Source organism: Suillus plorans (genome assembly GCF_016647745.1).
Source record: "Suillus plorans strain S12 chromosome Unknown HD556scaffold_123, whole genome shotgun sequence".
Lineage (NCBI taxonomy): Eukaryota > Fungi > Basidiomycota > Agaricomycetes > Boletales > Suillaceae > Suillus > Suillus plorans.
The window spans coordinates 75,019-97,886 of NW_024537507.1; the positions used below are offsets into that span (position 1 = coordinate 75,019).

At 45.7% G+C, this 22,868-nt stretch overlaps 7 protein-coding genes across 7 annotated transcripts; 4 read left to right on the plus strand and 3 right to left on the minus strand.

Moving 5' to 3' along the window:
- Positions 1 to 2,096: 2,096 nt before the first annotated feature.
- Positions 2,097 to 5,372, minus strand: HD556DRAFT_1435298 (uncharacterized protein; the record flags this gene model as incomplete). Its single annotated transcript, XM_041305412.1, has 12 exons — positions 2,097 to 2,273; positions 2,331 to 2,473; positions 2,528 to 3,168; positions 3,218 to 3,356; positions 3,407 to 3,592; positions 3,647 to 3,776; positions 3,833 to 4,031; positions 4,082 to 4,230; positions 4,284 to 4,449; positions 4,501 to 4,694; positions 4,748 to 5,119; positions 5,172 to 5,372. 12 exons carry the CDS (start codon positions 5,370 to 5,372, stop codon positions 2,097 to 2,099), a joined length of 2,697 nt encoding a protein of 898 aa, XP_041152461.1.
- Positions 5,373 to 7,771: 2,399 nt separating this feature from the next.
- On the plus strand, positions 7,772 to 8,471 carry HD556DRAFT_1451216 (uncharacterized protein; the record flags this gene model as incomplete). Its single annotated transcript, XM_041307911.1, has 3 exons — positions 7,772 to 7,851; positions 7,907 to 8,002; positions 8,054 to 8,471. The coding sequence occupies 3 exons, from the start codon at positions 7,772 to 7,774 to the stop codon at positions 8,469 to 8,471; spliced, it is 594 nt and encodes a 197-aa protein (XP_041152462.1).
- Positions 8,472 to 8,650: 179 nt separating this feature from the next.
- On the plus strand, positions 8,651 to 11,226 carry HD556DRAFT_1451217 (uncharacterized protein; the record flags this gene model as incomplete). The annotated part of the gene is made up of 9 exons (XM_041307912.1): positions 8,651 to 8,886; positions 8,927 to 9,071; positions 9,331 to 9,567; positions 9,620 to 10,017; positions 10,074 to 10,202; positions 10,256 to 10,359; positions 10,416 to 10,627; positions 10,680 to 11,006; positions 11,083 to 11,226. The coding sequence occupies 9 exons, from the start codon at positions 8,651 to 8,653 to the stop codon at positions 11,224 to 11,226; spliced, it is 1,932 nt and encodes a 643-aa protein (XP_041152463.1).
- A 3,743-nt stretch (positions 11,227 to 14,969) lies between these two features.
- Positions 14,970 to 15,615, plus strand: HD556DRAFT_1451218 (uncharacterized protein; the record flags this gene model as incomplete). Its single annotated transcript, XM_041307913.1, has 8 exons — positions 14,970 to 15,036; positions 15,087 to 15,106; positions 15,160 to 15,174; positions 15,228 to 15,266; positions 15,322 to 15,350; positions 15,409 to 15,422; positions 15,475 to 15,506; positions 15,565 to 15,615. 8 exons carry the CDS (start codon positions 14,970 to 14,972, stop codon positions 15,613 to 15,615), a joined length of 267 nt encoding a protein of 88 aa, XP_041152464.1.
- Positions 15,616 to 17,737: 2,122 nt separating this feature from the next.
- Positions 17,738 to 18,790, plus strand: HD556DRAFT_1461039 (uncharacterized protein). Its single transcript, XM_041308243.1, has 5 exons — positions 17,738 to 17,846; positions 17,905 to 18,039; positions 18,096 to 18,327; positions 18,385 to 18,442; positions 18,498 to 18,790. Exons 1-5 carry the CDS (start codon positions 17,801 to 17,803, stop codon positions 18,696 to 18,698), a joined length of 672 nt encoding a protein of 223 aa, XP_041152465.1. The 5' UTR covers positions 17,738 to 17,800; the 3' UTR covers positions 18,699 to 18,790.
- Positions 18,791 to 21,129: 2,339 nt separating this feature from the next.
- On the minus strand, positions 21,130 to 21,865 carry HD556DRAFT_1314644 (uncharacterized protein; the record flags this gene model as incomplete). Its single annotated transcript, XM_041300974.1, has 4 exons — positions 21,130 to 21,339; positions 21,397 to 21,467; positions 21,518 to 21,733; positions 21,805 to 21,865. 4 exons carry the CDS (start codon positions 21,863 to 21,865, stop codon positions 21,130 to 21,132), a joined length of 558 nt encoding a protein of 185 aa, XP_041152466.1.
- Positions 21,866 to 22,210: 345 nt separating this feature from the next.
- Positions 22,211 to 22,712, minus strand: HD556DRAFT_1451221 (uncharacterized protein; the record flags this gene model as incomplete). The annotated part of the gene is made up of 3 exons (XM_041307914.1): positions 22,211 to 22,386; positions 22,435 to 22,563; positions 22,616 to 22,712. The coding sequence occupies 3 exons, from the start codon at positions 22,710 to 22,712 to the stop codon at positions 22,211 to 22,213; spliced, it is 402 nt and encodes a 133-aa protein (XP_041152467.1).
- Between the last annotated feature and the right edge of the window lie 156 nt (positions 22,713 to 22,868).

The following is a 22,868-nucleotide window of genomic DNA, read 5'->3' on the forward strand; positions in this document are numbered from 1 at the left end:
CGCGCATTGGCTCTAGCACACGCAATTCTGCACGGAATCCTTATGTATGTTGTATATAGGTTCCTCCCAACATAATACACATGACCATGTAATTTTTCTGGCAAGAAATGAAGTGGATCTCGTGCCATGGTCAAGTTATAGGTGTTTGAGGCTCATTTTGTGCATAGATGACTCCCTCTAAAGGTCAGATCACCACGGAAAAATCTGGGATGCGATATGATGGTTATACATGATTATAGGATGCTAAAATAAATTTCTCCGGGGCTACATGCTTGTCAGAATCATCTGCTGTGAATGAAATACAGCTCAGACGTGACAATCTATCCAAAGTGTTACAATGAGACTACACATCTAAACTCCGCTGTGCCAAAATGCGGCACTGTTACAATAACATGTAACCGAGAACCCCTCCTACGGAGGTCATCATGACCTTAGCCCCTATCCCACCATATGCACCGTCTTGGAAGACTTACCGACTCAACGGAGACTCGTAGAGACACCTAGAACGGCCTGGATGCCGTTAGATGACCTAGACCAGCCTAGGCTACATCTGCACGGACCTAGATGGTCCTCGACCCGGATCATGAGGAAGCTCTGCCTCATGGTCAGAAGAGAAGCCGCATGCCGCAGCATGCACAGTTAGACTCCAAGGCATGCTTCGCCTTGAGGACAGATAAGAGAGGCATGGTAAGCCTCATGTATAGATAATCGCCCGCATGGCATCAGATAAGATGCCCTTGTATAGACACACTCATACCTACCTACCGAACGTAGTATTGGTCTGTGCACACGGACGACAGTATATAGAGCAGACAGAATCATGTATATTCCCTACTTGATTCTACTAGGTTTTATCCAGAACTTCCTCTGAAAGACAGTCCCAGTCCTTCAGTCTAAGCCGCACCTTAAGGAAAGCCGACGCTACCTTAAGTGGAACCCCCGAACCTCTCATTTGAGAGAAGATCCCCGTCTCTCCAATAGCGAGCCCGCTATCAGATTAGGCAATCCGCCTAGGGAGAGCTCGAACTATCCTAGTCCGTAACAGGCACTGGGCATCCATTCAATCCCCAACATAATCTACATGACGGCGCACCTATTACACACTATCATAACCTTCAACATTATTCTTATCATGATTATTTACCTGCACAAGCTCATTATTCAATTGCACCCTAGTACACACAATGTATCATAGTCAGTTCAATAAGCATGCACGCTTCGCCTTTCAAACAGATCGCTGCAGTAGACTTTCGAACGGTGCGGAATGTGAAATGGCACTGCAGGAGACGTGTGACATGGTGTGACGAAATGCGCGAACTCTAGGGAAAACAGCACTTTTTTGCGCGGTAAGTCTCCGCTGGACTCAACACGTCGATTTTAAAAGAAAAAACTAGCGGGCCTTGTAGTTTCGATGTCAGGCTATTCACCTGTCAAAAAATTATATTTTTATGTGGATGTGTTGTAGAGTTATAGATGTTTTCCCAAAAATGTGCGAACTCTAGTGGACATCTAGTATCTGGTGTGCTTATATCCCTCGTATGAGCGCGCTGCGCGGGGGTTTGCCAAAACGAGATTTCAATCACAGATCCGGCGGTATCGAGAGCCACTTATTAGTACTAGTGGAATGGCAAGATAGGATCATCAAGCTTCAATTCTCAGATCATAGGACGCCTTAATTGGACGCCTGAGGCTGGCGCAAATGTTATCACATATGTGACAATCCACATAAGCCGCAGCTAGGCTATTATGTGGTAAGCGCGATGAATTACGTCTTTCTCAGCAATGACCTTTGACAACATCATTTGCGTCCACAAGTCCCTGTAGGGTTGATGCATTAAGTCTGCTAGGTACTAGTAGTAGGAAATGCATCAACTATGTATATTACAATCTTTGCAATGCATTATTGATGCATTAAAACGTGCTAACTATCAGGCTCAAGTGTGCATAGTACCCTAGTAGCGGCCTGATCCTGATTCCTCCCCCAGCCAATTGTAGTCCCCGGTTACCTTAAGAGACGGTTACTTTAAGTTTCAAGACCGGCAACTTCATCAACTTCATTCATCAATATGGTAATACAAGGTACATAGGTAGAAGCGTCAGGGCATATCAGGGATCGTCAAGTCGGGTAATGGTAGTGCGGCAGCCGGATTACCCAGTGTGTCTTGGGGAGACATGAGCGGTGCCCATATGCTGTGGAAATGGGCAGCGAGGCGCCGGCGAATATTAGCTTGCCGAGAAGCATAGGCACGCAAACTTTCATCCCGGGCAGCAGCCTCACGATGGGCAGCAGTTCCTGGTTCTTCTGCATTGCATGGGGCTGACTCGCTGACCCGGCGGACTCCCTGTCCTTCCCACCAGTTTGCCTGCCAATTGAAAAATTGCAGGACCCGGCGCATCTCCTCCTGGAGAAGGTCGACCTCTTCACTCCAACGAAGCGCTCGTGCACGAGATTTGCACCATTCCACACGAACACCTGGCAAACGGCAAGCTTAATCTTGCCGAAATAAAATAAAAACCAAAACCTTACCGTCGACATCTCCTCCAGCTGCACCGCTGTCCACACCGTCCATCATCCAAATCCACGTTAACTTTCGCCTTCCCTCTCCCTGACTGGCAAATGGATCAATAAGCGGCTTCACATCGTCATCGGAGAGGTCCTGTAGCCGCCCATGCCAATCTGCTTTCTTAAGAATTGGTGCGAGAGATTTGAGTGCGGTCCATGCAGTCCTATAGCGCTTCACGCAGGCCACCTGCCTCGTATGTATACGTGTGAGTGCATTCTGAGCACGAGTATTGGCCCCTTGGCCTCGAATCCATTCCCTCTTGAAATTTAGGAGTGAGCAGTATACACGGAGGCACTGCCTAAGCTCTTCTAAGGCATCATGAGCTTGCGCGAAATGCAGCTCCCACTCGATATGCTGGAGGCGTGAATCACAAGCGTTACTGTTCAATGCAGATGGGAGCCAAAGCTTCATAAGCTCAGTATCATTGAGACTACCAGTTGCTGAGGTGGCCAGGAGTACTTGCACCGATGGCACATACAGAAGTTGAGTCTGTCTCCAAGACTCGATCTTCCGACGAAGAGACATCCTCATGCGAAGAATACTCAGCTTCTGTCTATCCGTGGCATGGATGCCCATGCCGTCGGCTATGGCCTTCAAGCGCCGCCTTGTAGAGCTGTTTAGCATGGTGAAGAAGACATGTACTAATCACTCACTGTTCTTCTTCGAGGTCTATGCCTGATGCGATGAGCACACTTGGCGATACATCAGGGTGAAGTGATAGATCTACACCACGCTTGAGCTCCTCAGCCTCGAGTTGGGCCAAACTCAAGCGAGCACCGGCTTGTGTAATTGCTGGTCGATATCTTAAGTAAGGTATACCAAAGAGATTGAACTGAACTTACCGATGCCTTTCGGTTGTAAGGGGTTGGCGACTGTCGTATCGTTCGGATTTTCTTCCCATGCCTCCATTTCAGCCTTCCATGCGAAGCGGTGTTCAGAAGTGATCACGCTGTCAAACTCCTCGAAGGCAGCACCATGGTCAGCCTTTTCTATCTGAGCTTCTTTGATCTTGAGTAAAAGTAACGATCCTAGAAAATCTCGATCAATTTTCACGTATGTAGTACTGCACAATTAAAGCTCACCGAGTCCAACTACTTTCTTCCAATTCCAGTCGCCGAAATGATCGTCTAGCGTGTCCCGACGACAGCCTGGACCCATAGCCTTCGTGCTTGAAGCTACAGGGTTGATATTCGACCAGCCTCTCTCTGGTGCCTCGCCATCCGTGCGCCCCACAAAGCGAGTGAAAAAATAGTTTGGCACTTAGAGACATGTGCAGGGAGATGGAACTTCGGCACAAAGAATCGGATTGTCCTCGCAAGATAATTCAAGTGATGGGAAGGCGGCAAAGATACCATGCGTGACCAAAGAAACTTGTGCCACTGACAAGCAATGTCATATGACACATTCAAGATATCTACGGTTGAATGTCGTAGAGTGGAGAAAAAAAGGTAGTCCATGTTCAGATACCTGATTGTGTTTGTTAGATCGGATTACAAAAACAGTGATAAAAGACCTACTTTTCTCCCTTTTGAAGGTCACCGACTCCATTGGGACGCTTCATATTATGACGCGCACAATCCACAGTACCTACTCCTGTTGCCGCAAGACCTTGAGATAACTTAGTTTCTGCCATATTCACGGCATTATGGCTCGAACATGTGCTTTTCTGTCAATTAGAACATCAGCCAGCATTTTGACACAAGCAGCGGACAAACGTACCTCTTGTACGTCTCCAGCCCTATCTGATATATATGACTTGTAAGATGTCTCCTCTACAAAATAAGCCCAACCTCGCGAAAGGCTGGGATCGGTCTCATCGGATGACACAGCACGTCTTTTCAGACGAAAGTTCGCATCAATCGCCAGAAAAAGACTATATAGCCAACTGGTACACGATCAGTGCTCACGACCATCTTGTAATATACATCGCACTCACCCTTTCGCCTTTGGAGCATCTTCCCAATTGTGTGGGAGATTTTTTCCGGGCTGCGGACATGCAGGGCACAGCACAGCGCACTGACCCTCTGAAGTACCCGCCACACCACTTGGATCATGGCCACGCCCTGAGCGTTTTAACATCACCAAGTGACGCCATTCACGGACCATGCGCATGAAAGATTCATAACGATCCTGAATCGACAGTGTGAACTGAAAAATTCAAGTACAGTAAGATTAAACATTACCTTTCGTCTGATCAAGCCTGTGTTGTCCGTTAAACGAACCAGCGAATGATAAAATTCGTAAGCAGAGGCCTTTGACTCGAAGGACAAGATATGATAGTGATGAAGAACCCGAAATGTAGCAGCCGTTCGTGGATTAGTAGAAGTCGACGGAAACCAGCCAGCACGTAGTAGTTGCTTGGTATGTGTCTGAGAGGTCATGCAGCCACAGAAGTCCAGCCCAATCTCGTGTATGCCATTTGCGTCAATAAGAACAAAATCATTGTTAAATGCTCTCCTTGGAAGAATACAGGATTCGCCGATTGCATGACCCAGTTGTATGCGAAGACCCATGGCTTTCAATGAAAGACGCTCAAAAAATTGACCATTCCATTCCTAGGAAGTTAATGAGTGATCAGGGCTTTCACGATTGAGAAATTAAATTGACCTCTATACGATGGGTAGGCAACTGTAAGTGGTTCTGGACGATACAGAGACCACAGTATAATTGTGAATCTAGACAGTCTTGACACCGATATCGAGGAGGAGTAGATTTCAGACATGGACATCCGGGACATGCATCAGAAATGTGATCTCCACGTCCCTCGTGCCGCAGCAGTTCTGCTAGAAAAAGATCACGCTCGTCCATCCATATCAGAAGGGGGTTGTCCTAATGTCTCGTTTAATGGAAACACATAGTTATCACCAAATTAAACATACCGCAGCTGTTCGCTTGCGCCTCAGTGGATTCTCATCTGATAGTACAAATATATCTGATTCCAGGCTATCATGGCAAAAATCAGAGAAATCCTCTCCTGGAACAGCAGATTGGCTGTCAGGTTCATAAGATGGCGATGTGGACACAGATCCCCGGATTTGCTGTGTAGAGACCTCTAGAATACCGTCTCGGCGAGAGGAAAACGTGACAGATGGGTGAATTGGTGCTCGGGAATGCTGGTTGGGTGGCGTATAGTGGTTTAGTCGAGCTCGCTTTCGGCCTGGCATGTGAATGGTATGAGAGGAAGGACCCGATGATTTATTGTTGACAAGGCTAGTATTGGCCGGCATTCCAACCGAGGTTGGCTTCAATCTGAGGCTGTGGGAATTAACACAAGGTAATATTTTGTTGAAAATCACAAGGCCCTGTCACACGTGACAAATTACAATGTTCATGAGCCTGCGGCGTCCACTTAGAGAGAAACTTTGGCACTATGCTCGACGATGTCGAGATAGAGGTTTTGAACAATCAAGATGCAAATTAGGCTGACAACGACAACAAAACTGTACAGAACAACTACACAACATAAGAGAATCCCCAAGGTTCCACCATCTCGACTATGCCCTGATCAATTGCCTCCCTAACCCGCTGCTCCCCAATCACGACAGATTCTACTTCATGATAAGCAGGTTCGTTGACACCCAGAACACAGTTCAATGTGTTCTCCCTAGTTGTGCTAATAAGTATAAAACAATATCTGCAAATAAAAAAGTACAAACCAGCCTGCCATGACGCCAATGTAGGAACCACAAACAACATAGAAGAGCGACTGCCCATCTTTGACTTCGGCTAAAATAGTGTTAGTGACATTTAGCGACATTCGAAGTACAGGTTTCAGCCCACCTGGCATATTGTAATAGACGCCCTTGTAACAATGAAGAAGAGACTCATCCGCTATCAATCGCACTACAGCCTGGTAATGTAAGCTGTGTTTGTGGACGGTGCTGACGTCTGGTGCCGCTGTGGAGACTGCGTGATTGACGTAGACATAAGATGAGCTGTGCACACTTTCAATGAAGAATGGTATCTTGAATGACATGATCGTTAGTGTAATAGGAACTAAAGAGAATTACACACCGCAAACGAGACGACATAAAGAACGGGGAAAGACTCAACAAAGTCATACAGTGCAATTGAGTTGCTGAAAAGGAAATGTGGTGTCAGTCATAAGCGTGAAACGTAGTAGTCTTGCTGCAAAAGGTGGAGTTGCGCTGGCGAGAAGCTCGCATGCTCGACTATTATGTAAATTACACACCAAACTTGACCAAACAACGGCAATTCTGCCGTTGTTTGCGGCAAGTCAGTTTGGTGTGTAATTTACATAATAGTCGAGCATGCGAGCTTCTCGCCAGCGCAACTCCACCTTTTGCAGCAAGACTACTACGTTTCACGCTTATGACTGACACCACATTTCCTTTTCAGCAACTCAATTGCACTGTATGACTTTGTTGAGTCTTTCCCCGTTCTTTATGTCGTCTCGTTTGCGGTGTGTAATTTCCATAATAGTCGAGCGCACATCTTACTAATTATGGATTATGGTCCTACTATGGCCCTACTGCATATGATATTATTTTGCTGTTTCTCGTTCACTTGAATGAATGTTGGTCAAGGAGGACCACAATATTCTACACAAGGTATTTGGCTGTTTCGTTGGAATATTTAGTTAAACGGTTAGATATTCATTGATGTACTCATATTGTCCAATTAATTATGGTCCGACCAACTATATCGGTCCAACCATGCAGTTTGCAATTGTAACTCACAAGCTATAGTCGAATTTATTCTCTATATTTCGCAGCTAAGGATCACCGTGATTTATAGAACAATATATACTGACGTGTTGACCTGCATATGAGTCACTATGCACTCAGTTCTGCATCCAACCAGCACTAGATGGCATCACTCGCTCACATGGATGCTAATGAATGCTAACACATGCTCAGTGACAACTCAAATCTAGGGGTCCTCATGGATCCCATTTAACGCTAGGTAAGTCTACAATGGTATTTACCCCCAAAAAAACACTGGGATGATGTATATACTACTCCTAGGTATCTTCAGACCATTCCGTCTGAGATTCCAAGTCTCTCTCGGACTTACCATCTTACCATTATGTTTTATGGTACAACCGTCTGCATAAGTGCTTCCGCTTCCTTCACCAATCAAAGACTCATTGTTTGGGTCCAAATACTGTAGGGGTCTATTTTTTTTTCTTCATTCTTTTGCTCCTCACAACACAACATTACTTTTGCAGTCATTCCGTTCTCACTATGGTGCGCCCAACATTGTACAAAACTCATCAGGAGAGAGTGCAAGCTGCAAGAGAAAAGTGTCGTCGCCATTATCAAAAGTAAGTGATCAAACGACAGTATCTAAGGACTCTAGTTGACCAAAAGACTCCCCAGGTTTCGAGACACTATACTGGCCAAGCGACGTGAGTCACGCAAAGCAAAAAAATCCTGTCAAGACAATGAACCTTCAGACGATGAAGATGAACCAATGTGCGTACTGTATAGACTTACTTGTATTAAGGCATCTGACGTTTGCACCAGCGAAACCTTACAGGAGTGCATTGCCGTAGTTAAGTACGCCAAGGACGACTTCATGGCCTATATGAAAGTTCCACGAAGATTCTTCGACCTCCTCGTCGATGAATACTCCAAGACAATGCCCGACCCTGAGTTATACCCTACCGAGAATGGAGATAAGTCTGTATTTGAACGCGCTATCACAAACCTGGAAGAATTTCTCCACCGAGCCAACCGTGGGCTTGATGGTATTCTTCAGATGTGTGGCGTGAGTGATGAGTGGCGCGCTGCAGATAGTGTCTGCAGGTTCATGAGGGAGATGATAGGGATGGTTGAAGACATCTTGTTGCATCTGGCGGATGGCGGCAACAGCGAACTAGCGATTGCTTTCACGGGAAACGAATTATGGTACCAGGAGTACAAATTTCCCACTAGCGCTTAGTTAGTACCTGCCCTGTAGAGTCAGAACTTCTATCTTTGTTTGTGAAACCTCCAGAATACAATTAGCGGCGACAGTTTGAAGTGTGGTGTGGCTATATGCAGATCTATTTGCGAAGACATGTCCAGGCTCGGCTCTGTGATTCACAGCGGTATCCCAGAGCTTGTTGCTTTCTTCTCGCTATGTCCATGTCGCAGATGGCAGTCCTCACGCGTGCCCAACGCGACATGCTTAAAACATTTTTGCCTGCTTTTAAAATTGTTTGTTCAGGGTCAGTAGAAGAGCAGGAAGAATTCTGGGAGAGTGTTTACTCCCAGTGGTTCGCAACTTGGCCTGAACGTGCTGTGCAGTTTGTGGAGATACCGCACGACCAAGCATTGTCTGGCCTGCAGCAGGAATTGCTCGTTGAAGCCACTAGGTGCCGTCATCGAGTACGTCGTTACTCATTTCATCTGAAGGGGGTATGTATTGACTGTAGGAGAAGCGCATCCAGACTTTTATACTCATGAACATGTTGTACCAGGAGACACGTGTGACGATGAAGGAGTACTTTCCTGTGAAGAAGTCGAGAAGGTGGCTGAGCTAGACGAGGTAGTATTCTGTGTATGTGGGATTCAGGTGTCATCATATGTGTAATGTAGCATAGATATTGAGAACTTGCCTTGCGCGCATAAATCAGACGAATTGGTGAAATCCTAGGCACGTATATTATCAATAGGAACCGGTCTGAAGAAGTTGAAGATCACCGTGCTTGAATCTTGTCTCTCGTGGCCTACCCAAGATTGACCGCTGTACCCGTGAAAGTGCGCTGGCAAGCATTTCTTTCATTTTGGTAAACTCACCCTGCTACAGCTTGTTTCAGATGGCGGGTAAGAAATGGGCTACTCCAGAACAAGAGGAGTTTCTCCTCAGCTTCATGTCTGAATACCGCGAGACTGCCGCGACCAAGGACTATGACGATTTTTTCACGCGCATCTGGGCTTTATGGTTTGAAAGGTGGCCTGAGGAACACATTATCTTCAAAGACATGCCAGACGATTATGTTCGCACCCCGGATGGCATCAAGGCTCTGGCGACCGCAGTTGCGACACGTCAGCAAGTAAGACACATGCGCAAAAATTGAATAAAACATGTACTGATTAATTTGACAGCAATTGGTCACTTGGTATAGGTGGCAGATGAACCCTGCACGTCATGCTCGCTCCAAAGGCGCCAGGGGTGTCCTGAAGTTCGATACCATCTTAGGTGGGGGCGTGGAACTCAAAGGGACACGAGCACCACAAAAAATCGATATTTACTCACACGAATTCTATGGAGTGAAGGTTAAGCACACTGCAGATGATGCAATCGCAGCAGAAAATATCACCAATAGAGGTCCGAAGCTGAACAAACGACGTGAGATTACACGGCGAATGTACTTGGAGGAAAGTGAGTCTGTCAAAGCGGATATCGATAGGAAATATCGCAAGGCAAAAGCAAAGTTTGCAAAAAAGCGCCAGCAGCTGAAGTCTGGGAAGGCATTAAAAATTGATGATGCCACAAAAGTGAAGTACGTACTGTTATTCGATTGTATCTCAGCATCACTGACTTGGATCTTCTGGGTAGAGCTATCCAGCAGCTTGGTCCAATGCTCGACCGCATCCTGAAGTATCTTGCGCATATTACAGGTGGATGGAAATTTACCGTTCTCATGGGGGGTCGTGATCCTGGGACGGGTGAAACATCAGTGTTCAAGTGAGCAACATTTGCAAACACAAGGAATTCAGGCGTACTCATTGTTAATTAAGCTACCACGTTGGCAAACTTCAAAGCGGCACCCAGTTCAATCATGTATACAAAGACTTTGATGGAATGCAGGCTGCCTTCCTAGCGTTCGTGCAAAACACTCTTGGTATGTTTGAATTTTCTAAATACAGAGACACCAGACTTAGCCTTTCCCCCAATCAGCATTCGAGTCTACCCTACCACATGATGAGTCGGCAATGGATGAAGACGACGAGTCGTCGTCGAACTGGGACAGCGATGAAGATTGTAACAATGAGCGGGAAAAGAGTGTCGAGGAGGGTACGAGTCGAGTCATCAAGGATGTCCCATCCTTTGATACAAGCGGCCTGTATCAAATGACTCCGCAACCTGAAGAAATTCTTGGGGATAACATAGTGAGTAATAGCTTATCAATATGCAGCGGAATGTGTTTCATTGCACACATAGAGCGACTCGCATACTGCATGGGGCACCTCTGCCGCTTTTGACCCGATCATAGCGGGCACCATCAATTTTTCTGCCTTCGATCCCCACGCCTTCACCAATATTGTCGACAATCCTAATTTCGATCCTGGTGCCCTCGATAATGCTCGGGGTACGATATCTGACTTGTCTCTCGCCAACCTGACATCTCCAGACAACCGTGATAGTCCATATTTACCTCCGAATCCACAGGTGGAGGTACTTCTTCCGGCTGTTCAATCTGCAAATAGTGAGGAAGAACAGGACAATGATCCACTCCTTGACCAGCCAGAGGTCCGTTCTCATTGTGGAGTGCGTAGACGACGTGTTGAGAGATCTCCGGCTCCTACACTATCTATGGGCTGATCTACATTGCCGGACCCTCCAGCAGCACATGTGCCTCGTCTCCGCACACGCAACAATGTGCCCTTCAACCCACGAGAGCGTGATAATGACATTGGAGTTCCAACACGTCGTGCTCGTCCCGCAGACTCACGGAAGTACATCAATTCTATCACAGGGCAAAGGGTAATCATACTAATAAACACTACAGAAGGGCTCGACACTCTTGAAAGTTGGGAGAGTTTTGTCAATGTCATTCTATATTTTGGTATTATAATCGCACACTGCTTGATTGACTGGTGTAGTAGTGTATATTCTTGTACTGCACCGTATCAAATATTGTATCACACCGACAATTCAATTCATTGTTTTGACCTCAAAAAAACAATTTGACTCCGTGCATAATCAGAAAATTGTCTTAACTATGTACAAAAATATAAATGTGAGATGCATAAGATGAAAAATTGTGGTGGAATGGACTTGGTGAATTCAAAACTGAAAGATTGCGTCAGCGAGGGACTTGGTGAATTCAAAACTCGAAGATTGCGTCATTGATCCCATTGTCCTAATATTACTAAGCCCGAAGGGCTACTCGAAACAGTAAGAGGCTAACTAAGTCGATACTGAGTACGCAGATGCCAAAGTATTAAAGTATGTAAGCAAAAAGGACACCTGGAATAGTAAGAGGCCTACTAAAGTGAAAAATGAGTAGCCGGACACGAGTATGTAAGCAAGGTACTACCAGGAGGAAGTGAGAAGCAAGGAGTATGTAAGCAAGGTCCAACCGGGAGCGGGACAACCCGCTCGATATGGACAGATGTGTGCCAAATATGGACGGCACAGCCCAAATATGTACTGGATGGATGATGCATCACTGTCAGATCCCTGATGCATTAATAATGCATCACAAAACCAGGCTACTTAGCCTGCTGTGATGCATCAATATGACATTATAGCCTGTTGCGTCTCACATGCAGAAGCTCCACCCATCACCCGGACTTCCTAGGAATCGGAGGCTGAGACTGCGAAGCCTACGCTAGGGAAGCTCGGATGGTCTATCGACAACTGATAATATAGAAGGGCAGAATGACGCGGAGCGTGAGGAAGGAGATGGACGGTGCTGATCGGGACAACACTAATTCGCTTCCGGTGGATAAATTTATTGATTTCAGCGCTATGATTTACACCTCTGCCAAAAAAACGTGATTGTAATAAGGAAACGAATGGTGTTTACAGTGTGTTGCAAATGACTTTAGAGTCCCGTTTCCAAAAATTTGCCAATCTTTGTTTGTTCCTTTGTTTTGACGTGTGACTTCTATCACACTTGGTCAATTTTCACGCCGCTGGGAGCTGGCAATGATTCGCAATAGCTGGTGGCAATGGCACCTCTGATCACTTCTGAAATGCGCCAGAATATGGCTATCTGGTGCTACGGGCAACGGAAGACTGTGTCAGAAATATCAAAACTAGCTCAATGTTGTGAAGCAACTGTCTACAATGTCTTGCGAAATCACCGCGAGTATGGCCAACCATCAGCAATATCTCACATTTCCTTTTCGGTCTGATTCATATTATTGCTCTGAAAAAAGTCGCTAAGTAAAAAAAGGAAACCTCTGATATTACTGATTCTACTGATTTCACTTTTTACAAACTTGGTTCAAATCAATATTGTAGTATAAGACGCGAAAGTGAATTAAGTGCGGTAATACATTTTTTTTTGACAAATATGTTAGTATGCGATTGGTAACAATAAAAGATGAATATACTTCGCGCACGGGTCTGGAACAAACAGACACTCTCAGTTGTGCCGCGTGCGCGCAAAGGTAAACGTGTACTACTCGAAGTAAGTAAAGGTGAATATGTGAAACTGTGAGTACCTCACCTCAGCCGTGCATGCGAAGGCCAACATCTGAGGTGCGAACCGCTGAACCAGAGTCTTGTGTGGTGCGATTGGTTAGGTTGGGCTGTCCCTAGAGTGTTAACTCTAGGAGGGACAAAAGTGTGGAAGCCGCTCACCCATATAAGACCGATTAATGTGGCTGGTGTGGATGGCGGAGCTTTGAACGGAAGTTGAATTTCGCACGTTTAGGAATAAGCGTGTCGATGCAACCTTTTTGTTATTCACCAGAAGAATGCTTACTACTCGCGGTGTTACCCGCCTCTCACATCTCAGAAGTTGTTGCCTGCCATTCGCAGACTGTGAGTGTGCTGATCCTCCTTCAAGCTCAAGCCATGCTGATAGTAATACCCACCTCTCGGAAGTTGTTGCCCACCGTTTGCAGACTGTAAGTGTGCCGATTCTCCTTCGAGTTTAAGCCATGCTGATCACAGTCCTTTCCCACCAGTCGCAGGTCTGCAGCTTACCTCCCACTTCACCAGCGAGGCAACAGCGAAAACTTGGATCTGTCAGCATCACGGCGTTTTGTACCATTCAAGTTTTTACTGCCGCCACCTTCATATTGCTCTTCATCGTAGTATTACAGTTGAAGTTTTGTTCACTCGCAATTTCGACTGCTTTGTCTAACAGTATTCGCTCATTTTCTAAATCCTATTTTAATTGACTTTTTGTCGTGTTTCATTACTTCACTTATTGTACTGAATGATCACTTTTTCATCTTACTACCAGAGTGATAAGTGAAATTAAGACGAAAATAAGAGATCGACTGGTCTGAATGGGTGACTTCCCATAGGCAAAATAATGCGGATTATCATATACCGGACTTTGAAAAACATTTTCCAAGTTACGCAATCAGATATTCTGTACGAAAAACCAAACCATAGGCCAACGGAATATATTTTATATCAATATCAAGCATGGCAAAACAAGATAGAGACAGAAGTAATCGACGATGAAGAATCCGCACTCATTGTTGCAGCTACTGTACTGGTGGGAACTGAACTGACTCGACAAGAACGCATTGACAGATGGAGTGTATGCATTGCCAGCGCCGTCATAGTGTAAGTCAACCATGAGTATAGAACTTCAATTTCGGAGTGTAGTGTTAGTGAGAGAAAGGACCCAAACCAACGAATGCTCACTTTGTACTCCTCAAAAATCGACTCTCTTTATGCCAGACAAACTTGTACAACTCTGTACAGGCACCCAGTATGTATACGAGGGATCCGTGAAGTATCAAACGGCGCTGGAGCGGTGGTATCAAACGGTGGACAACAGAAGGTAAGATTATGTCAGCGGATGTGAGTGATCCTGAAAAGGCAAGTCTGAGTTTATTCCCGTTAGAATAATCTGTAGGGGGGGGGGTACCCCCCCCTACAGATTTAAGGTTTATTGAGGGGGGTAGACCCTTGATGAATTTCAAACGGTGACGAAATGTCACCCGGCATCGCGGCACACCTTCCTAATACGTGAAATTATATTCTATTCTACATTATTTTTGCCTACGGGAAGTCACCCAATAAGTCAGTGTTTGCTTATCCAGCGCTCCTACTTATTTGTGCTTATTAAGTCATTTAAGCACATCAAGTAAATGTGAGAATTTCCTGATGCACTGCACTCACCATTTTTGGCACTCCTATGAGACAACAGTCTGATATTGAGGCAGAGAGCAAGAAGGTGCGCATGTATGTTCAAGTTCTTCAATCTCATGCAGTGTTCAAGTGTTTTGCCCTCGCAACTGCTTGACAACCAACATCCACGCTGAGCGCCCGGATCGAGTTCATTTGAAAATGCTCACTTTCGGGGTAATCCATGCAGGAACGGATCTCATTTTGGTATTCCAAACACATGGTTGTGGTATATCTAACATGAATGTCATTGTCATACGTCCACTAAGTTCGCCTCTCACCCATACCAATTCTCTACCGATATGGCTATAGTCTCAGATGATCCCGCTTGGTGGCCGACCATCAATTCAAACCGCACTTTTAGCTATTTTATAGGTTCGTAGAGAGCAGTCAAATTTGATGCTGCCAATGTCTCAATCTAACCTCGACTGCGGTCTCGCAGTTGCCGCCTTCATGGGAGTAACATATGATTGGGGTGAGCATGATGATATCCAAGAACCACAGATTTCTTACAAGTACTTTTAGCACTTACATTTGGACAAGAGGTATGTCGATGCCTACGACCAGAGTAGCCATTTTACTGAGAATAGCTTTATAGGTGGAACTGATCTGGGTGAGTCATGTCTGGTGTCAGAGAAACACACATAACAATTCATTTGATTCCAGAGGCAACGCTGGTTTCTAATGACAGTCATGTATCTCAGCGTATGTACCTTATTTGTCACGGTTGCTATGTTGTGCTGACTTGAAAGTATTTTAGGTGCGCTACCTTGGAATTTTATCTGCTGTGTATGTTCAGAAGGCTACACAATCGGTGTTGTGCTAATTGTCTATCTCTCGTAATCAGCATGTACATGTTGGGTATGTCTCAGTACATTCGTTGTCTTTGCTTCTTCTGACCAATGGCATCCAGGGAGTGTTCCGACCATCTTGCTGTCAGATAAAGTAAGTCTTCTGCACATATCACTGCCATTCCCCTCCAATTAACCGTGGTGCCCTGTAGGAGTGGGTGTGGTCACAAGTCCCTGTAAGGCTGATGCATCAAGTCTGCTAGTTATAGGTGATAGGTAATGCATCAACTATGTACGTTCCCAAGCTTTGCGATGCATTATTGATGCATCAGAACATGCTAATTAGTAGATCTTTAATATGCCTATATATCCACGGTCTGTAGCACCTTCAGTCAATGATTTTTCTTTTTTGGTCCTCGGCAACCAAGAAACCTATGAAGATCTAATCTTCAGTTCGTCGAATCTCTGTTCGCATTGTGCCTTCCACTTCGGCTTCTATTTGGTACCATCCTCGTTCAAATCAAATCTCACTTGAAGCCGCTTGACCGACGACATATCTCAACACGGAATGTTGCAAATTAATTAAGCAGAATGTGTATATTCACAAGCAGGTTTTTGGGGAAACATACTATACGTAGCTACATACAAGGTATTCCTAGCATCAATAAACAATGGCAGGATAATAGGGTAAAATGTGTAACAAATACGAAAAATTTACCCTACAGTGCATACGGTAGCATACCTGTGTGGCATGAGCAGCAAGCGAGGGAGAGCAGCAAGTGGGGGCGGTGAGGGAGAGCAGCAAGCAGAGGCAGTGAGCAGAGGCAGCGAGGGAGAGCAGCAAGCGGAGGCAGCGAGGGAGAGCAGTGAGCGGAGGCAGCGAGGGAGACCTGCACAGCACAAGTAGCAACCGACTGAGGGTAGCAATACCAGTGAGCGAGATCAGCGAGCCAAAGCAGGGAGCGAGGGAGACCGGCAAAGGAGAACATGCATGGCGCAAGCAGTGAGCGAAAGCAGCGAGCGAGGGAGACCAGCAAGGAGGGAGACCAGCAAGGAGGGAGACCAGCAAGTATAAAGAACAAAATGTTTGTGGAACATCATTAGCAATTAACAGATAATAGAATATTGATCACGCACCTTATTGAACAGCTCGTTAATGTATACCTCGACTCCTACCAAGTCCCACTATTAATGAACATAGTAGCTGCATGAAGTCAGAAGAGTGTACTAGTAGCTATATTAGTGTGAAAAACACACCTAGAAAATGTTGAACATGCAAGTTGAACCAAAATGCGGAACTTCAGACCAAACTCGAAATGACTTTGGTCGGACCATAACAGTCGGACATCACTGATATTATATATGCGAAAGGCCAGTACACTTGGAGTTCACTGCAATTGAATCAGTATGTAGGTTAATTATTGTATGTTAGATAAAATTCACATACGTGTGCTAGAATTTTGGAGTGATCATCGAGATGGTTCAAGTTGAGATTCAGGTAATACCTCCAATGGCCGATTCATCCAAATTGAACTCAAACCTGGTAGGACCGAACCCAAATTATGTATGTCACTACTACTAGAGGCTCAATGTTGCTCTAAAATGTAATGCCGACCAAACTTGAAAGTCATTGATAATATTACAAGCATTGAATTGGGCTAGATTATACTATATGATACTAGATCTGATGTTTTATGTTCGAGTTATGGTCCTACCATGAGTAGGACCATAACTCGAACATAAAACATCGAACGACACAAACTGTTTGATTCTTCTTCCTGCCAGTCTCGTCCTGAGTCCTAGACCCTCTAGCAGCGCATGCACCTCGTCTCTGTGTCCATAACAATGGTCCAAACGGAAAACCTTGGTGGAATGGCAGAGTTGGGGACTTATCATTGATAGAACCTGCCCTATTACTAATCTGAAAGGACAGCAAGAGACCTACTAAAATGGATACTGAGTGACTGGGCACCAAAGGATTTGAGTAGGAACGGCAAGAGGCCTACCAAACTGAATATTGAGTAACCGGACGCCGAAGATTAGAGTAGGTAAGCAAGGTACCACCAGGAACAAGGTACTACTGGGAGCAAGGTACTACCGGAAGCAAGGGAGCAAGGTATATATAGGTACAACACACTAAATATGGATGGATGAGTGCTCAGTATGGACGGTGCAGCCCAAATATGTACTGGTTGGATGATGCATAACTGTCAGATCCCTGATGCATTAATGATGCATCACACAATGAGCAAGCTTGATGCATCACAAAACTAGGCTACTTAGCCTGTTTTGATGCATTAAAATGACAGCATTGCCTGGTGTGGTTCCTTGTTAACTTATTGGTTCACTAATGACTGCCGTGCTATGCTGCCACAGATGTGAGTCTGTTCGGAGTGTGCGCTACCCGAAGCTGGTCACTCACTGGATTCGTCAGGCTTAATTTCGTACATGGTATGGGATTGGACAATTGATGTGGCATCTATAATGCTGTGGGGTAAGCTTGTCACTTGCGAGACCTCAGTGATATTGACTTGACTGAAACATGCTGCAAGTCATCATAATCACTCGGTTGTATGCCATGTATCAGCGATCTAGAAAAATCCTGATATTCCTCATTGTCACCTTCCTGGCTGTCAACATTTTTGACAAAGTGGTCACCGTAATGATAACGATGCAAGTTTCAGGAGGTGAGCTCAACTGTGGATGAAAATAAATGTGCATGGGGCTCATTGATGAATACCAGAGGAGTTCATTCTCTCCGGCACTTATCAGTGCGAGGTTGACTATCCAGAAAACATCCTACTTCTTATGTCTGCTAGTTGGATACTCAGCACCGCGTGGGAGGTCCTCACACTATGTCTCGCAATCTGGATTGCGGTCAAACACTTCCGTGAAATGCGACAACATTCAGAAGTAGGAATTTTCGAGGACTGTTTCATAGTGTTGATGAAAACTCACATGATTTACTTTGCGAGGTAAGCTCATGCTGTGATTATTGTTCCTTTTTACCACTGAAGTGTCGGACATGGTAGCTTTGTTGCTGTTTCTTGCTTCGAGCTCATTGGTGATTTCACTCCAGCATTATTAACGGTATGTCAATCTTTCACTTGCCTATGCACGCTACCACAATTTGTCGTTTCTATAGGCCAATTCCCTGGGCACTCAGATTGTCTTTGGGTTTATTCAGATCTTGGGGGTCGTGCAGACGTTTGTGTTGGGACCGCACCTGATCCTTGGTGTTCGAGAATATCACGCTAAGCTCGTTGCCGATGCCGACACAGCGACTGGTATGACCTCGATCGCTTTTCAGGAGCGTGTGCATATATCGACTGGCAGTGGTGTGTGATGGTTGGTGAAGTTACTGGCTATCTTGTACTCTAAAAAAGCAGGGGATTTTACTTTTATTCATTCCCACTTTCGTGATGGTGTTTATTTGGTATTCTGAAGTAGATTTCAAGGAGACATACAAAGTTTTTGTCGTGGTATTCAGTTAGTAATTTGCTATGCATGCTAACAATATTTAACTCAATATCCTAGTTATTTTCTCTGGCGCTAGCTGCCCACCCACACTTGCACCAACCATTGGTCCTCGAATGGGTGCACGAGAGCCAAGTTGAGTGACAGTGCACCGCTTCAGCTTCTCGGCAATCTGTCCTTGAGTCATCTTCTTGCTTCATTAACGTCCCACCCTTGTCCTCTCACCTGACTCATGCCAAATGGCTTACAGAAGATTAGCTGTGTTTAGGATTGTTACTGAAATTTGAAACACTGCTGAGGGGATACATGCGTTCTATTAAGCAAGAGAAGCCACGTGCTGCACAGCCGCTGGACGAAGTAACCCTACTCTCGGCCCTACCTCGTTTCGGGGTAGAATTCCAATCTTCGACTTACAATCTTCAGCCTCAACATTCACCTATTCAGTCCTCTGCAACCACTCCAATCACTCTCAAAGTTTACCTATAGCACCCACTACCCTGGTGGCTTGTTCGTGCTAGTCATACTCCGGCTGATTGTTCTGCTTGGACCGCCTGTCAATATTGTATCACTTCTGCATACCTGAATTTTTCTTCACGGTAATAGCCCCTCCCATGCACATATGTATTCTTACAATGTCCAATACAGCATAGTTCAAAAATCATGCACACGGAACATTCCCTTCTCCGATGCTCTCAATTCCCCCAGAGCACCATACACCACAACCTGGAACACTCTCGGACGCACATTCCAAGTTCAATATCCTCAATCAAAGCCTCAACACCGATGTCATTTTGAAGACATCTTGGTCACATCCACGTAAATGTTTGCCAAGTTGTGCTACGTCCCAGAGGTGATCTCTGCCACCAGCCAGCTACATCGAGAGATTCACCTCTCACTGTCTCGAACTGCCATCACGTCCACAACCCGACATCAAGCAGCTGATGCTCGACTCCTGCATTATCGCTGATGTTGACGCCTGAATGTCCGTTCCTGGGTGCGTTGCTGTCACCATTTTGAACCATGTCGGCTATTTATGTTGGGTGCGCGATTTCCAGACGTTCAAGTGAGCCCCCTGGATTGCTTCGAACTCCCCTGACTCCACAGAGGCGCTGTGTCTCAGTCAAAATCACAATGCTTGAAAGGGTACGTGAATTTCCTGGTAGTGTTTCAGCAACGATCCTAAACATATTTATATTTGTATCCGTATTTCCACCTCGCCGAACGAAAGTGAAAGGCAAGCTCGTCCACAAGCATTAACCAGCTTCAACTTCAAGACTCATTAAGTATCCCTCAAGTCATCAAGCTACACATGGAACGTGCTTCGCGCACCTTGTAATCACCTTGAATAGATCATCATCTGCAAGCCAGTCGATGTGATTCAGGCGAGAAAGCAAAGGTGGGACATTGAATGAGGCGAGCAATGAATTGAGGATGGATTGCTGAGTAACTGAAGCAGTGCGGTGTGAGTCGACTTTTCTTCCACGCGCTGCCCAAGCAATCATGTGAATGATTGTCATCGCACAGAGAAAAGAAAGACAAGTGGTTGATGCAAATGCGGGTGGGCAGCTAGTACCAGGTCGCTGTCGCACGGTTGTCCGATGTGAAACATGGCGCGTTATAACGAGGTCGTAGTTTGCATGATCTTTTTCCTTCTCGACCCTCCTTTCTTGGAGACTCCGTTATTAAGAGCACGCGCTTCTCAATTGTGCCGTGTTCCCATTGACTCAATATTCCTCAGTGTTCGTCAATGTTATCGTGTATCACGGTCATCGACACATCTTCATCGACAACGAAGACCGGGGACTGGCTTTGGTCGAGTACGTAGACGGGGAGGAGATATACTAGTGGCGGGTGCCTGTCCGAGAGTGATTGAAGTTGTAAGCTGCTGTCCATATGGAATACTGCTAGTCCACGGAAATTAGAATTTGCGGCGAGCCGACCATGATTGCAGAGAGTGTGGTGAGGTAGTCGGTCATAGTGCCCAAATCCAACTAATGGAAGATCATGTACGCGGGTGTTCATGTGAGTTGAAAGGATGCGGACAAGCGGCCGCCTGAAAGAGCTAAAGTGAACCTGGGGCATCATCTTGGGAGGTTTTGCGAGATCCGAAATTCAAATGCTTATTGATAGCTGGACAGGCTGTCGCTCCATAACGATGACATGGATCTTGCTGAGCTGGACTCGATCGCACGCATGCGGGAAGTGGGATGAGCCCATGAGCATTTTATTGCTGATAATACTTGGAACAAGATAACAAGATGCCGAGACGCAGTAGAAGGAGCTGAACAACAAGCAGGAGGTTATAAAGGAGAGGGGAAGTGAAATACTACCAACAGCAGAGTAATGACACCCATGAATGATGCTAACTCGCGGGGAAGGACCTCTGGTGATTCATACCAGAGTCCGGTATAGAAATTGATGAGGAGGAGTGCACAAGCGAGCCAACAATGTACATATGTAATGCACTGTTGCAAAAAAAACCCAGGCAATTTGCCTTCGGAGGAGAGAGTCTGCATCAATATTACGTAAACATTACCATAACAAGAAAAGAATTTAAAATTGCGTACAAGCAAACCACCAGGCCCCAAATGGAAAAGACGTTCGAGTTTATACTGGTTAAGCAAGCCGGTGATAAAACCTATATGAATTGCGTTAAAAAAACGGGTATACAAGCATATAGGCACGTACAATAAGCAGCGAGATATAACCCAACTACACTAGCTGGGAGTGCATCAGTCCAAAGTGCCACAGATGGAGGCCATTTTGCAGTCATTAGTGCAAAAATGGCTGCCATAATTGTACCACCGCTAGCCATATACACCAACCGTGTCCGAAGATGTTTCCCCAGTTTCTCGAACGTGGGTCCGTCGGTCCGGGCCGCGTCGAGTTCGTTCCACGACGTGCCTACCACATATAGGCAAACTGGCACAGCCACATATCAGAGATGAGTATTGCATAATATTTCACGTGCTTACCATTGGTGATGGGATCGATGAGACATATGGTGCTACGATGGAATTCGGTTTCTGTCGACATGTCTCTTTGAGATTCAGATGGGAAAGGAGCACTCGTTAAAAAATCAATTGTTTTCACATTTCTTATATACCAGCAGGCATACTTTATCAACATATGACTAATCTTAATTAATAGAACACGATCTACAGTTCTCGATCGAGCTTCTTCCTTAGTATCTCCGCACATCGTATCGCCGAGAATTCAGGACCACGCGTATGATGAAAGTTAGCATCTGGTTCTATTGTGATCATATCGTACGAGACCGGTTCAAGCTCTAGCTGTGCCTCTCTGGCGGCGAGAGAGAATATTGCAATCGTGTCACCCTTTGAATGAGGGTCATTTCTGTTCGACGTGTAGATGAATGTTTCAAGGAAGGATGCGTTGGGTTCGAGTAGCAGAATTTCCGCTGCCAACATGGTATCCGGTATCGGTAATGCAGAAAGTGTGAACAGAGGTAAGACGAGTAGGGGGCACCGGACGCGGCGGGAAGGTATGTACAGCAAGCTTTGAGGTGAGTTCCAGTAGCGTGTAAAGGGTATTTCCTGTTATGACAATCAACAAGGTTTTGAGAGTAGAGGTTAGTGACACACCTCGAGCTGCGATATGTCGTGGGCCACCGCCTGCTTCAAAGTCTATGTGATCGCGAATGGACCACTTGCCATCATTCCGTTTGGTGAGTCTCCAGACCTTGTCTGTACCTAAATCCGGGACAAGGAGCTCTTTCTCCGTTTGGTTCAGTGGATTGAGATGGGGGGTGGGATGAAGACTGACGAGTTTTGTTCCGACCTACATACTCGAACGGCATCGAAAGCGTCCATGGGTGTGGTGAGAGTATGTAAGGGGCGGATGTTGATATGAGGCGTAGCATGAACGTGCAGCATTCCATGTTAGGCGGTGGCGGAATTGATTGGCATGGCCGTTCAAAACATCGAGCGGAGTTTAAACACCGTTCGGAGGTGCTTCTATCCAGGCCATTTTCCTGCGAGCGGCTATATTGGTGATGAAGACCTGGAGAAGCAGCGCT

What these genes read in the sequence shown, in the direction of transcription:
- HD556DRAFT_1461039 (XM_041308243.1), top strand. Translation starts at nt 17,801, where the DNA reads ATGGTATGGGATTGGACAATTGATGTGGCATCTATAATGCTGTGGG. An exon ending in AACGATGCAAGTTTCAGGAG is followed by an intron (nt 18,040 to 18,095) that starts GTGAGCTCAACT and finishes GATGAATACCAG; the next exon opens with AGGAGTTCATTCTCTCCGGC. An exon ending in TCACTCCAGCATTATTAACG is followed by an intron (nt 18,443 to 18,497) that starts GTATGTCAATCT and finishes TCGTTTCTATAG; the next exon opens with GCCAATTCCCTGGGCACTCA.